Source organism: Panthera pardus, unplaced genomic scaffold, assembly GCF_024362965.1.
Source record: "Panthera pardus isolate Hobbes unplaced genomic scaffold, ASM2436296v1 HiC_scaffold_13, whole genome shotgun sequence".
NCBI classification, from domain to species: Eukaryota; Metazoa; Chordata; class Mammalia; order Carnivora; family Felidae; genus Panthera; species Panthera pardus.
The window spans coordinates 76,546,624-76,563,019 of record NW_026526688.1 but is presented as its reverse complement, the minus strand read 5'-3'; the positions used below and the strand labels follow the sequence as shown (position 1 = coordinate 76,563,019).

General features: G+C 34.6%; 1 protein-coding gene across 6 annotated transcripts in view; it reads right to left on the bottom strand.

Moving 5' to 3' along the window:
• Window positions 1-16,396, bottom strand: part of LRBA (LPS responsive beige-like anchor protein) — a 781,419-nt gene that overhangs the window by 628,658 nt on the left and 136,365 nt on the right. For all 6 annotated transcript variants that reach the window (XM_019441290.2, XM_019441289.2, XM_019441291.2 and 3 more), the window contains exons 15-17: window positions 11,791-11,870; window positions 10,128-10,190; window positions 8,025-8,122 (exon numbers count right to left, since the gene is read on the bottom strand). In XM_019441290.2, coding sequence (XP_019296835.1) covers window positions 8,025-8,122; window positions 10,128-10,190; window positions 11,791-11,870 — 241 coding nt within the window. The remainder of the gene's footprint in view (window positions 1-8,024; window positions 8,123-10,127; window positions 10,191-11,790; window positions 11,871-16,396) is intronic.

Sequence of the window (16,396 nt, the reverse complement as noted above, 5' to 3'; positions counted from 1 at the left end):
TCCACAAAAAAAGACAGAAATAAAATTAAACAACACTTTCACATGCAACCATTCAACCAACAAAACAACAAATTGAGAGGCATTAATTCTTGAGAAATTACTACACACTGAGGTAAGAGAATCAAGAGTTACAAGAAAACTAGATTAACAATAAGTAAACAATTAGGAAATTTCAATAAACTATAAAAAAGCACCACATGGCCCCTGGGTGACTCAGCTAGTTAAGCGTCCAACATCCACTCAGATCAGGTTCTCATGGGTTCGTGAATTCAATCCCTGCATAGGGCTCTGTGCTGACAGCTCAGAGCCTGGAACCTGCTTCAGATTCTGTGTCTCCCTCCATCTCTGTCCCTCCCCCAGTTGTGTACATGCCTCTCTTGCAAAAGTAAAATAAACATTAAGAAAAATTGTTGGGGGAGGGTGCGCCTGGGCGGCTCAGTTGGTTAAACACCAGACTTCAGCTCAAGGTCATGATTTCACAGTTCATGGGTTCGAGCCTTGCATGGGGCTCTGTGCTGAAACCTGGAGCCTGCTTCAGATTCTGTGTCTCCCTCTCTCTCTGCCCCACCCCACTTATACTCTGTCTGTCTCAAAAATAAACATTTTTAAAAATTTTTAATTAAAAATTTTTTTAAAAAAGAAATACAAGAATCTAGAGTTGAAAAGTAAATAAGAAAAATGAAAAATTCACAAGAGGCACTCATTAGCAAATTCATATGGCAAAAGACAGAATCTGTGAGCTTTAAGAGCTTTAAGACACAATCTGTGAGCCCAAAGAACAAAGAGAAAACGATGGAAGATAAATTAGCGAACTTTTAGAAACCTGTGAGACAATGTAGTATTCCACCATAGCTATAATGCAGGTGTCGGAGGAGGAGGAGGAGGAGGAGGAGGAGGAGGACGACGACGACGAGGAGGAGGAGGACGAGGAGGAGGAGGAGGACAAGAAGGAGGAGGAGGAGGACAAGAAGGAGGAGGAGGAGGAGGACAAGGAGAAGGAGGAGGAGGAGGACAAGGAGGAGGAAGACGAGGAGGAGGAGGAGGCAGAGGAGAAGGAGAAGGAAGAGGAAGGAGGAAGGAGGAAGGAGGAAGGAGGAAGGAGGAAGGAGGAAGGAGGAAGGAGGAAGAAGGAAGAAGAAGGAAGAAGAAGGAAGGAGGAAGGAGGAAGAAGGAAGAAGGAAGGAGGAAGGAGGAAGGAGGAAGGAGGAGGAGAAGCGGCGGCAGCGGCAAGAAAAATTTCTGAAGAAACCATGGGGAAAAATCTGGCAAAAAGTGATGGAAAAACATTAACTTGCAGATTCAAGAACTCAATAAACCAAAAAAGGATAAAAACAAAGAGGATCACAATTAAACAAAATAGTCAAAATTCAAAGACAAAGAAAAAAGCTTAAAAGCATCGAGAAATAGGACTCAACCCAAAGAAAACAACAATACAAGGATGACATCTCATTGAAGATAGTAGAGGCCAAAAGTCAATTAAATCACAAAGTGCAAACAGAAAGCTATCTGTTAAAATTTTATATCCAGAATAACTATTATCAAAAAATTAAGACTAACAAAAGTATTTTCAGATGAACAGACTGGGAAAATTCATTACTAACAGACATGTCTTACAAGAAATAAAATCCACAAAGAAGAAAGGAAATATAATATCATAAAACCATTAAATAGAAAATAATTTTTAAAAAACGAAAAAAATCAACAGTGAGTTCTGGTTCAATGAAGATGGAGTGAAGCTAATAACAGCCTCTCAGTCTTACATATTAGAACAAAAACCACAAGAAAAAAATGCAAAAAGCAATTTCCTAAGTACTAAACAAAAGCAGTTGCATTGGTGTAAAGGAGGTAAAACTTGGGAGAATTACCCATTATGAAGGTAAGGAGTCTCAATTTTTACTTTTCCCTTCTAAATCTGACCCAAAAGTGAGCCTTTATTTCAGAGGTGGATGTCAGAAGCTCAGCTGGCAAATAATGTGACAAAAACTGTCCTTTGGTTAGGGGAACTAACAAAACGGGTTTGTACAGGAGGTGGGGTGCGGGGAAGGAGGACACAGGGTGTGGTGTAGACCTGAAAAGAAGGAAATGGGAAAGAAAGATCCTCAAAATCTTTGTAAAAGCCCATAAAAACCCAAGGCTAACCCAAGAGATATACCTGCAAGGGGCAGACAGACCAGAACAGCAAAATCTTTCTGTATTGAAAAAAGACTTGAATTATCACCCAATTCTTCACCTAATTCCTGAGTACATTATGTGCAAAAAAGACACAAATCAGGACAAGACAGGTTTTTTAAATGAGTGATATCTGTAACCCCTACACACAGAGGATAAGTAGAACTTGTAGTCTGACCCTTCTTATTAAAACAAGCAAAACATCAACATTTGTTAGAGGATTTTAACAAAACACATAGTTTATAAAAGAACATTCACAACATCTAGGACACATTAAAAACTTTCTCAACATACAAAGAAGCAAGAATATGTAATCATTTGTCACAGGAAAAGACACTGAACAAATGCTGATGAGATGGGCAAATTGTTGGAACTATCACACAAAGATATCAAAGGAGCTATTATAAATATACTCCAGAAGGTAAAAGGAAACACAGTCTAACAGGATCAGAAAATAGTTCTCAACCAAAAGAAAAAGTATAAAATTAACCATATTAAAATTATACAACTGAAATGTACAAATCTAAAATAAAATATTCATGAGATGAGCTTAATATCAAAATATAAAAAACAAATCTCCATAAAGTTGAAGATCAAGTTTATCATACATAGCAAGCTTCTTTATCAATAGACAGTATCAAATGTGAAGAACAAAGAAAGAAGATTGAAATAAAAAGCCCTAATATTCACATTACTAGAGACCCAAAGTAAAAGGAAAAAGATATAACTGAAGCAAAAAGTATGAAAATAAGGGTCTAAAGCTTATCAAAATGTGATTATTACAAAGAAAGCATAATGAAACTGTAGAAGGGCTAAAGAATATGTCTTTATAGCAAGTACAAAAATGTAGTACCTTTTACTTAGCCAACATTGAAATAACCATACATTTCTCATTAGAAACTATGGGTACCAGCAAACAATGGAAAAATATTTTAAAGTACTAAAATAAGTAAAATTTCACACAGAATTCTATATGCACCAAAAATATCCTTGCATGAAGGCCAAATAAAATTATATTCAGAAAAAATAATTCAAAAATTTATTTCCAAAAAAACTGCTCAACAAGAAATCCAAATACAGTTCTTCAAGAATGAAAAATGAGGGGCACCCAGGTGACCCAATTGGTTGAGCGTCCAACCCTTGATTTCAGTTCATGATCCCAGGGTTGTGGGATTGAGCCTTGCATCAGGCTTTGCACTGAGCATGGAGCCTGACTAGGATTCATTCTCTCTCTCTCTCTCTCCCTCTCTCTCTCCCTCCCTCTCTCCCTCCCTTCCTCTCTCTCTCCCTCTTCCCCTCTACCCTGCTCATGCTCTCCCATTCTAAAATAAATAAATACATACATACATAAATAAATAAAACTGTAAAGATATGGAAAATTTTTTAACATTTTTCTTCCCTTACATTCTTTAAAACACATATAACAAGTGTAAATAAAAACTGTAACATTGTCTAGAGAGACTAGCAATATATTATGTGTAATAAGAAACAATGGTGGAGGAAGGGGCACCTGGGTGGCTCAGCTGGTTAAGCGTCCGACTTCGGCTCAGGTCATGATCTTGTGGTTCACGAGTTTCAAGCCCTACGTCGGGCCCTGTGCTAACAGTTCAGAGCCTGGAGCCTGTTTTGGATTCTCTCTCTCTCTCTCTCTCTCTCTCTCTCTCTCTCTCTCTCTTTCTCTCTGCCCCTTCCCCTGCTCGTACTCTCTCTTCCTCTCTCTCTCAAAAATAAAACATTAAGAAAGTTAAAGAAACAAACAAACAAACAATTGTGGAGGTTAAAGGGACAAATAAAATTGAAATGGTTCTAGATTCTATGTGAAGAGGTAAAATATTAACTCAAAGTAGACTGAAATCTCTAGTGCAACCACTAAAAAGATTACCAAGATAGATACAAAACCAAGAATTAATTTTTAAAAGAATACTAAAGGAATTCAAATACAAGGAACACAGGAAAAGAGAAACAGATGGGAAAAATTATACTGGGACAAATAAATAATAAAATGCTAGGTGTAAATAAAGCCTTATCAGTAATTATGTTAAAAGTAAGTAGTCTAAACACAATGAGAAGACTTAGTTTCTCAGAATATAGTTTCAAAACTAAAAAATTCAATTATACTGTGTGTTTTAGTAATAGTTTTCCACAAAAGAAGAAGCAACCGAATGTGTATATAGAGAAAGACAAAAAGATTTAAGGAATTGGCTCTCACAATTCCGGAAGCTTGATAAATCCAAAATCTGCAGGGTAAACACATACTCTGGAGATTGAGAAAAAAGTTATAAAGTCCAAAGGCATACTGTTGGCAGAGTTCATTTTTATTGGGGGAGATGAGTCTTTGTTCTATTAAGGCCTTCAACTGGCCTGATGAGAAACCTACTTTTCTCAAAGTCCACCAATTTAAACATTGATCTTATCCCAAAAAATGCCTTCACAAAAATACCCACAATAACGTTTGACCAACTATCTAAGCACTGTGACTCAACTATGTCAACACAAAATTAGCCATCACAATGTGTCAATAAGAAATTCAACTGAATACAAAGATACAGATAGGGGCACCTAGGTGGTTCAGTCCATTAAGCATCTGGCTCTTGATTTCAGCTCAGGTCATGATCTCACAGTTTATAGATTCAAGCCCCGAGTAGGGCTCTGCACTCACAGAGCTGAAGCCTGCTTGGGATTCTCTCTCCCTCTCTCTCTGCCACTCCCCCAGCTCACACGCACTCGTGCTTTCCCCCACCCTCCTCCCCTGTCAAAAGGAAAGAGGAAGGAAGGAAGGAAGGAAGGAAGGAAGGAAGGAAGGAAGGAAGGGAGGGAGGGAGGAAGGAAGGAAGGAAGGAAGGAAGGAAGGAAGGAAGGAAAGAAGGAAGGAAAGAAGGAAGGAAAGAAGGAAGGAAGGAAGGAAGGGAGGGAGGGAGGGAGGGGGAAAGAAATAGGTAAATTAAAAGTATAAGGGGAAAAAAGATATACCACGCAAACCAAAAGCAAAAGAAAGCTGGAGAGCTATATAAATATCAAACTAAGTAGATTTCAGATGAAAAAATAAGTTCACAGATACAGAAGAAAATGATATAATTATAAAAGCATCAGTTCACCAAAAAGACATAAATAACAATCCTAAAATATAGGCATACTTAACTTCAGAGTTAAAAATACATAAAGAAAAATAAACCTACACAGAAATGAAAATGGAAAAAACATAATTATAGTCATATTTCAATAATCATCTCAATAAATGGTAGAAGAAACAAAGCGTAAGAGCATAGAAGATTTGAAGAACACTGCCAACCAACTTAGCCTAATTGACATTTACAAAACAATTCCATCCAGAAACATCAGAATACATATACTTTTCCAGTGCACATGGAATATTTAGCCATATATACCATACACGGGTATGGTACCAGTATGGTACACCATAAAGCAATTCCCAATAAATGTAAATGAATTTAAGGCATACAAAGATACTTGCAGGCCACAATGGAATCAAAATTCAAATATTAAAAGATCTCTGGAACACACTTCTTTAAGGCACATGGATAATACATGAAATTAAAGGAAAAATAGAAGCATTTTGAACAATAAAAATGTAATTAAAGTAAAAGTGCTTATGAAGAAATTTATAATAATAAATGCCTATGTTCAAAAAGTCTTAAAAAGTGAAACAATAATAAATTTGATCAACTTCTTGCCAGAGTGATCTGAAACAAGAAAAATTATCAGTATCAGAAATGAGAGATGTCACATCACTACATGTTCAAGAGAGAATTAAATGCAAATAAGAGAAAAACTATACCAATAAATTTGACCATTTAGATAAAAGACAATTTCTCAATAGAAACTTATCAGGGGCACCTGGGTGGTTCCCACTCTTGATTTAGGCTCAGGTCATGATCTCTAGTTCATGAGTTTGGGCCCAATGTCCAGATGTGCACTGGCAGCATGGAGCCTGCTTGGGATTCTCTCCCTCTCTGCCTCTCCCTTGCTTGCACTCTCTCTCTCTCTGACTAAATAAACATTAAAAAATAAAATGTAAAAAGAAAGGAAACTTATCAAAGCTCATCACAGAAGAAATAGGTAAAAAAAAAAAAAAAAATAGCCCTATATTTATTAAGGAAATCAGAACTGTAGCAAAAAACCTCTCTATGAAAAAAATTTCACACAAAAATAACTTCACTGGTAAATTTTACCAAACATTTAAAGAATAAATAACAATTACTCTATACAAACTCTTCAAAAAAGTTGAAGAGTAGGAAATACTTTCCAAATCATTCTATGAGGTAAGCATTTACTCTGACACTTCAATCAACAGACTCTGAGTAAAGCAGATTACCCTCCATAATTTGAGTGGGCTTCATACAACCCGTTGAAACCTTTAATAGAAAAGAAGACAGGCACCTGGGTGGCTTAGTTAAGCTGGCAACTCTTGATTTTGGCTCGGGTCATGATATCATGATTCATGAGTTCAAGCCCTGCATCAGACTCTGTGCTGACAGCGTGGAGCCTGTGTGGGATTCTCTCTCTATATATATATCTCTCTCCCTCTCCCTCTCTCTCTCAAAATAAATACACATTTAAAACAGAAGGAGAAGAAAAAAAAACTAACCTCCCTAAAAAAAGAGGTAATTTTGCCAGCAGATTGCCTTTGGACTTAAACTGCAACATCAGCTCTTACATCTCCAGCCTGCAGCCCTCCCGACCATGTAAATTTTGGACCTACTGGCCTCAACAATCACATGGGCCAACTCCTTAAAATCAACCGTCAATCAATCAGTCAATCTCTCTGTCTCTCTCAACTGGTTCTTTTTCTCTAGGTAACTCTAAAAATACACTCCCTTAAGAATAACATATAAAGCCATCTTCTAATAGCAAACGAGCATTGAAAAGTACTAAAAAAATATTTGAAATAGAGAACTGATGTGGGAAATTTACTGTAACTAGATCATTAGTTACCGTAGCTTATCATCTGGCAAAGTTGTTCTTAAAACTTTTGTGGTCCAAAATCTTTTTATTAAATGAATGATTTAAAACAAAAGTATTCTGGTTTTGTTGTTGTTATGGACTAAATGTATACCTCCCAATTCATATGTTAAAGCCTTAATACCTAGTATGGTTATATTTGGAGATGGGGCTTAAAAGGAAGTAATTCAGAAAAAATAAGGTCATAAGGTTAGGTCCTTGATACAACAGAAATAATATCCTTATAAAAAGAGACAAGAGAGCTTTTTTTCTCCCTCCAGAGAGCTTTCTCTCTTTCTCTTGCTTCATACACATATAAACAGGTCATGTGAACACACAATGGGAAGGTGGCTATCTACAGTTTGAGAAGAGAGCCCTTACCAGACACCACACCTGCTGATACCTTGATCTTAAATTTCTAGTCTCCAAAACTGTAAGAAAATAAATTTCTGTTGTTTATGGAACCCGGTCTATGATATTGTGTTATGGAAGCCCAAGCAGATTAATACAATGATGATTTGGGATTGGGTATAAAGGTAGTGATATTTAAAAGGGAGGAAAGAGATCTTTTCTTGCGCCACAAATGAGTACTACTGTTCTAGGATCTAAAGATAACACTGTTAAAGAATTCAATCTTACAGTACCTGTCTAACAGCAGTAGCCATACAAAATATTCACATGATTTATTTGATCAGTCTTCACAAATTAAATAGTAACACAGCCTCTATAAAATTAAAGATTTCTTAAAAAAAACATAACACATAAAACAGGTCTTATATCCTAACTCATTTATAATACATGATCCATTAGTACTTCCCATATGTGAGAATCTTCTATCATTTCCAAACTAAACTCTTATATTAAATATAATTAAATCCCTGATATACAACTCCTACCGTAATCCATTCCTCTGGTCAAAAGCAGGAATCATAGAGTTAGGATGTTCTGACATTAATGCAACAAGCAGTTGTAGGACATCCATTAGATTGTCGTCCTAAAATCAATGTAGAAATTTTTTAAAACAAGGAAAAAAGAACTTTTTTGAACACTGTATACTTCCAAAACAAAAGAAATTCTAACTTAAAATAATAAGTAGATATATGAGCAATATATACGTGTTTTTAACAAACTGGTTCTTAACAAACCAGTTTGTTATATATATATATTGAGCAATATATACTTGTTTTTAACAAACTGGTTTTTAACAAACATATACATATTCATCTGTTTAACTCAAAATACACATCACCAAATAGTCACATAGTTTCTTAATCAAAGAAACAAAACCCCTCTTATAATACAGTATCAAGATTTCCGAAAACATATTCTATAGATATACTAACATCTGACTAAACAGGATTTTTTAGAGAAGGTATACACATCAAGAAATTGGGGGAAGCGAAAACTAGGTTGTTTTCTTTTTTATAGCAAAACATATTACAGTCTTTAATAAGGTAACAGATGTTGTCAATCTGGTGGCAGTGTTGGGGACAACATATGTATCATTTCCTAATTTTTTTCACCTGGACCACTTTATTCACTGACCCTTTCAAGAAACTAGTTCCAACAGTAAGCTTTGGAGGGAATAACTGAACAGTTTTCATATATTATTTATTGACAGTAGTGAAAATATAGATGATCATAAATGTTTGCTGAAGCAACAGACTACTGTATACAGTATAACTTGATAATATTGACAGAATAGCACAGAAGCATATGTAAGTTGTGAAATACAAAAAAATTTCCAAGAAATCCTATACATCCTTGGTTAAATATTCCAGTATGTATGCATATTATCAGAACCAACTTGGGCAATAATGACCCAAAGAGGAAAAGGGAAGCAGCTATCAAGAGCTAGTTATCTCTTGCCTTGTCTATAGGTTTTTGCCCACTGCTCTGGAGCTTTGGTTTTGGCACCTATTTGAATATCTAACTTTCAGTAAGCTAAGCAGATAATCTAGAGCTAGGGCACTGAAGCTTGGGAAAAGTATTATCTGAAGGAATTGAAAAATTCCTGAATTAACGAAGTAAGAGAAAAGAGAAGATCACTGTGACTTCCAATTTCTCTTTTATGAAATACTTCAGTCCCTTAGGGAGTCAGGATTAATAAAAAAACAAAATCACATTTCATTGGATCAAGACCCATGTCAGGCTCTGCACTGACAGGGCAGATTCTCTCTCCCCTTCTCTTTGTGCCCCTCCCTCCACTTGCATGCACAGGTACTCCCTAAATAAATAAATAATAAATAAATAAACAAACAAATAAGTAAATAAAGATGTTTAAAAAAGCAAAATCATATGCAAAAACATTACTAGGAAATTCAGTTGAAAAATCTTCAACTATTACACTGAGTAAGGAAAAAAATGCCCTAATCAAGAGGAAAAAGAAAGCACAATCGCTAATATTTGAGTCAAATATGATTCAATCAAGAAATTTAAGCCACTTTTCTACCTCAATTAAGATAGGTCAAAATAATATCTCTCATTTATTAATGATTTACAAACACATTATTTCATACTATAACAGATATTTATTAAAGCACAAGGCATGAATTATAAGATAGAAACGTAAATTATCATTTAAAATGCTGTGCTTAACATGAAATTCCATCAATTCCGAATTTTAATTATTTAAAAAATATTTAATCCAATTATTTAATTAGATTACATTGGCATGTTTTACATTTATATTCTATTTTTCCATATGTTACACTGGCTCCTAGAGATACAATAAAGGTATTCTTTGGCATACTTTCTTATTCATTCAATAAGATCTAATTTCAAAACCTTTTAAAGCTTTTCATGATTATTCTCAAAGCCATCTGTGATAACACAGGGTATTTAAATGAAAGTTGCTAAGATTTAGTTCCTAAATACATTTACTCCCCCAATGATAGCCATATAATTAGTGAAAGATAATTTTAACTTTTTTACTTTAAAAAAAAATGACACTACAGCTTCAACATATAAAATTCCAAAATATAAAATTCAAATGTTACCTCATGCATAGTGAGTAGGTAATTAAGAATGGCCTGTAATTCATCTTCCTTTACTCCAGAATCCTTTAAAAACATAATATAAGTATCTTAACTTACATATAAAAAACTTTTTTAAAAAGGGAAATACTGTAACATTTTTTCAACCTGGTCAGTTGCAATAAATATACAAAGATATAATCACATAGAATCTAAATTTAAAATATGTACTAGGCGAGGGGTGCCTGGCTGGCTCAGTCAGAAGAGTGTGTGACTCTTGATCTCAGAGTCATGAGTTCAAGTCTCACATAGGGTGCAGAGATTACTTAAATAAAACTTTTTTTAAAAAGTATTAAAAAGATATGCAGTAATCAAGACTGGATAAAAGTCAAAAGAAATAACATCAGTATCCTGTTTTCAGAACCATATATGATAAGCTATCCAACAGAGCTACAGAATTCTGAAGAAAAACAATAAGTAATGTTAAAGAGTACTATCAACAGCTACCACTATATCAAATACAGAAGACAACTTTTCCATTTCTTTTTTCTATTAAATTTGGAAAGTAAATGAATAGCTTCTAAAATTACCAGCTAAAACATCAGGTATTAAAAACTGAGTAGTACCTTCCCTGAGGTTTAAAACACAATACTTTTAAATATGAACTCAGTATTTAAATTTTCAACCTATCCTATCAATTTATTAACAATAAAACAAAGCTGCAATGAGAAAGAGAATTACAGGGGGCGCCTGGGCGGATCAGTAGGTTAAGCATCTGATTTTGGCTCAGGTCATGATCTCACAGTTCATGGGTTCGAGTCCCGCATTGGGCTCTGTGCTAACAGCTCAGAGCTCAAAGCCTGCTTTAAGTTCTGTGTCTCCCTCTCTCTAACCCTCCCCTACTTGCATTCTGTCTCCTCTGTCAAAAATAAATAACCATTAAAAAATTTTTTTAATAAAAAAAGAGAATTAGAAAACAAAACACTAGATAAATTTTTTAAAAACAAAATTCAAGGGATAAATTTTTTTATAAATGGAAATAAGGTATCTGAGTCTAAAAGATATACTAAAAGCTTGGTCCATGTAACATAGTATTAAATTCTAAAAAATAATAAAATGACGACAGGAAACAGGGAATAAAATATTGACAAAACATTCATTTATGTACTGTTATCTTATAAAACCAAAACACCTTCTTTAAAAATAATAAATATTACTTTACTTACAACAGAATTAAATGGGACAAAGACAATCATTTGTAAAGGCTGATATATCTTCCTGGTATATTTATACAGGGAAATTTTTTCTCAAAACCTGAATGTCAGGTACAAGAGGCCCACTAAAAATGAAACCTCCTAGAAGAGTTTTGTTGACTACTGTATCACTACTGCCAAGAATAATACTTAGTACTAAACAGAAACTCAGTAAATATTTGCTGAATAAAAGAATGAATCCACTTGCACCCCTACAGAAATTCATAACATATATTACAATTATCTCCAATTCTGCAATAATATATATCCATAAGTGCACAAGAAAGAATGAAAAACATAGAAAAAAGTATCTTTCAGAGTATTTTCCAATGTGTAATCCTAGGAATCCAACAAAGAGTAAATAGACAGTATCTTACGTGAAATTAAAAGTTAAAATACAGAACATGCCAAAGCAAAAGTAAATATAAACTTACCTTCATCACTAACTGCTTAATGAACATCAATAAGAATGCTCGTAGAGAAAATATTTCTTTTTGATTAGGTCGTGGTCCATCTTTGGAAAAAAAATATATACATGCACACTTAGTGTTTCAAAGACCTCAAAGCAAAGAATAAAATTGTCTTTCCTAATAGTTTCTGTACATTTATTTGAGAAACATAAAAGTGAGTCACCTAAAGGGACTTAAGCCTCAATACTATCATTTAGAACTGAAAAGATAAAGAGTTTCCCAGACGAGCAAGAGCTAGAGAAGTTCATTACCACTAAACATGCTCTATAAGAAATATTAAAGGGACTTTTTTAGGCAGGAATAAAAAAAGGCCATAACTAGAAATAAGAAAATATCAGAAAGAAAAAAACACACTGGTAAAGGCAAACATACAGTAAAGGTAGGTGATCACTCACTTGGAAAGGTAGTATAAAACTCAAAGACCAAAGTAGTAAAATCAACTCTATCTACAATAATCAGTTAAGAAATACACTAAATAAAAAGTTTAAAATATGGTATCAAACTATAAAATATTGGGAGATGAGGGGAGCAAAAATGTAATACTTTTAGAATGCATTTGAACTTAAGGAATGACAACTTAAAATGAACTTCTATATACTTAGGTTCTTAGATTTGAAGCTCATGGCAACCACAAAGAAACCTTTGAAACACAAAAAACAAAAAGAAAGGAATCCAAAAATAACACTAAACAAAATCATCAAATCACAAGGAAAAATAGCAAGAAGGAAGAAAGGAACAGAGAAGTACAAAAAAAAAAAAAAAAAGTAAGTCATTTAACAAAATAGCAATAAATATGTATCAGTAATAATTCTGAATTTGAATGAGTAAGAAAAAAAAAAAAAAAGGTGGGGGGGCCTGGGTGGCTCAGTCAGTTAAGCATCTGACTTCAGCTCAGGTCATGATCTCGCAGTTTGTGAGTTTGAGCCCCGCTGACAGCTCAGAGCCTGAAGCCTGCTTCGGTTTCTGTGTCTCCCCCTCTCTCTGCCCCTCCCATGCTCACACTCTGTCTCTAACTGTCTCAAAAATAAATAAACATTAAAAAAAAAACTAAAAAAAAAACAAACAAACAAGACCCTCTATATGCTGCCATCAAAAGACTCACTGCAGATCTAAAGATACACATAGACTAAAAGTGAAGTGATGGGAAAAGATATACCATGAAAACAGATATGAAAAAACAGTTGGACTGGCAATACTTATATCACACAGTAGAGACTTTTTAAAAAGCTGTAACAAGAGATAAAGCACATTACAAAATGACAAAGGGATTAATCCAACAAGAAGGCATAATACTTGTAAATATTTATGTGCCCAACATTGCAGCACCTAAATACATAAAGCAAACATTACCAAACAAAAAGGGAGAACCTGACAGTAATACAATAATAGTAGGAGATTTTAACACTCCCCTTACATCAATAGATAGATCATCCAGACAGAATATGAATAAGAAAACACTGGCCTTAAATGACACATTAGACCATATACACTAAACAGGTATGTACAGAACATTCCATCCAAAAAACCCAAGACACATCTTCTCAAGTACATGAAACATTCTCTAGAATATTAGCATGACAGACCACAAAACAAGTCTCTTTAAATAAATTTAAGAAGACTGAAATTGCAGGAGCACCTGGGTGATTCAGTTGGTTAAGCCTCCGACTTCAGCTCAGGTCATGATCTAGCAGTTTGTGGGTTCAAGCCCCGTGTCAGGCTCTGTGCTGAAAGTTCAGAACCTGGAGCCTGCTTCAGATTCTGTGTCTCCCTCTCTCTCTGCCTCTCCCCCAGGCATGTTCTGTCTCTCTCTTTCTCAAAAGTGAATAAACATTTTAAAAAATAAATAAGATAGGGGCGCCTGGGTGGCTCAGTCGGTTGAGTGTCCGACTTCAGCTCAGGTCATGATCTCACCATTCCCAAGTTCGAGCCCCATATCGGGCTCTGTGTTAACAACTCAGAGCCTGGAGGCTGTTTCAGATTCTGTGTCTCCCTCTTCTCTGCCCCTCCCCAACTCGTGCTCTGTCTCTCTCTCTCAAAAATAAATAAACATTAAAAAATATTGTTCAAATAAAATAAAATACATTAAATTTTTTAAAAGACTGAAATTGGATCAAGCATCTTTCCAACCAAATGATATGAAACTAGAAATCAATTACAAGAATAAAACTAGAAAAAAACACACACATGCAGAGACCAAAAAACATGTTACTAAAAAACCAATGGGAGAGGTGCCTGGGTGGCTCAGTCAGCTAAGCATCTGACTTCGGCTCAGATCATGATCTCACGGTTTGTGAGTTCAAGCCACCCGTCAGGCTCTATGGTAATATCACAGAGCCTGGAGCCTGCTTCAGATTCTGTATCTCTCCCTCTCTCTTTGCCCCTTTCCCACTCACCCTCTCTCAAAAAAAAAAAAAAAAAGTTAAAAGTAAATAAAAAACCAATGGGCCAAAAAAAAATCAAAAAGGATATTCGAAAATACCTTGAGACAAATGAAAGTGAAAACATAATGTTCCAATATCTATGAAATGCAGCAAAAGCAGATCCAAAAGGGAAGTTTATGTCAAAACAGGCCTACCTCAAGAACAAGAAAAATCTCTAAGAGGACATACAGATGGCCAACAGGCACATGAAAAGATGCCCAACATCACTAACCATCTGGGAAATGCAAATCAAAACCATAATGAGACATCACCTCACACCTGCCAGGATGGCTAAAATCAAAAAGACAAGAAGTAATAAATATTAGTGAGAATGTGAAGAAAAATAACCTTAACACACTGTTGACAACGTAAACTGGTGTAGCCACTATAGAAAACAGTATGGAGATTCCTCAAAATATAAAAATTAGAATTGCCATACAATCCAGCAATTCCACTTCTAGGTGTTTACCCAAAAAAACCATGAATTTAAAAACATATGCATCCCTATGTTAACCACACCATTATTTACCATAGTGAAGACACAGAAGTAACCTAAATGTCCATAGACAGATACAAGGATAAAGATGTGGCGAGTACACACACACACAACACACTCAGAGGAATATTACTCAGCCATAAAAATGAAAACTTGTCACTGTGACATGTAGGGATAGGCCTAAAGAGTATTATGCTAAGTGAAGTCAGAGAAAGACATACTGATAATTTCACTTATATGTATAATCTGAAAAACAAAACAAATGAACAACGTAAAACACTCATATGTACAGAAAACAAACTGACAATTACCAGAGGGGAGGAAGATGGCAGGATAGACAAAATAGATGAATAGATCAAGAGGTACAATTTTCCAATTATAAAATAAATTCAAAGAGATTTACTATTCAGTTTAAGGAATATAGTTAATAATATTGTAACAACTTTATATGTTGACAGATGGTGACTAGACTATTGTGGTAACCATTTTGTAATGTATATAAATATCAAATCACTATGTTGATACTAATACAATACTGTTCGTCAATTATTCCTCAATTTAAAGAGTTTTATGCCTTCTAGAAACACATTCAATCTCACATACAATTGTATATACAATGTTTCAAATGTACAAAATGGGTTATGCTGAAACTATAATGAAGAAGTTTATTTTTGATTAAGGTTAAATGAATTCTAAAACATGAAAATGAGGCAATAAAATTCATACTCAATAACAATATGCACTTATATTTTGCTTTAAAAGACTCTGAGAATGTTAGTACAGTAACAGAAGTTTACAAAGAAAAAAGAAAAGGAAAATCTAAACTTTATATGTGAATTTAGTAAGAAATAAACTTGTTACTATTGTATAAGCTAATACAAAAAATTTTTAAAGTACACCTCAACACAGTTTGGTTCATTTAGAAGGGAATGTTATGTTGACTACCTCTGACATCTCCTCCTCTTCTTGAAAAAGTCCTTGGTCACACATGGCTCACATTAGAGTCAATTTTCATGTCTCAAACAAATAATCCTCAAGTAGAATGCTTTTGAAACCAAACCCCATTGTTGTAAGATCCTAAAGTTAGGTACCTGTTTGCCCCGTATTTTCTGCAATTCCGCCCCCAACCCCCCGCCACTAATCACCATCTACAGCTAGTTCTTAGACCACCAAAGCACAGGACCACCATGACCTCAAACAGATCAATTAAAATAGGAAGAAAATTGCTTAAAACTTTTTCCACATGACAATTCCTAGACAAAGAATAGGAGAGAGTTACTGAGTTACAACAGAATTAATTACAAACTCTGTTCAGCTCTCTCACTTGAAGTATGAGACTTCCCCAAGGTCACTAATCAGTCTATAAAATAAATGCCAGAATACAAAACTAATATTCAGCACATGTACATGATACAGCTACATCAGGAAATTACGATCTAGCTCTACATATGCTACAACCTTACCACCTTAAAGAGATCATATAAATTCTGTATTCTCATATCTTTCTAAATTATACATAGTGTATTCTCTAAGAATAAGCAGAATTTATTTTGAAATGGATAAAGAAAGCTTCATATTAATATGAAACCTTGTGTTTGTAAATCATTGAACAGCCAAAGCATTTAAGTACAGTGACTCTCCAGCATCTATTTCC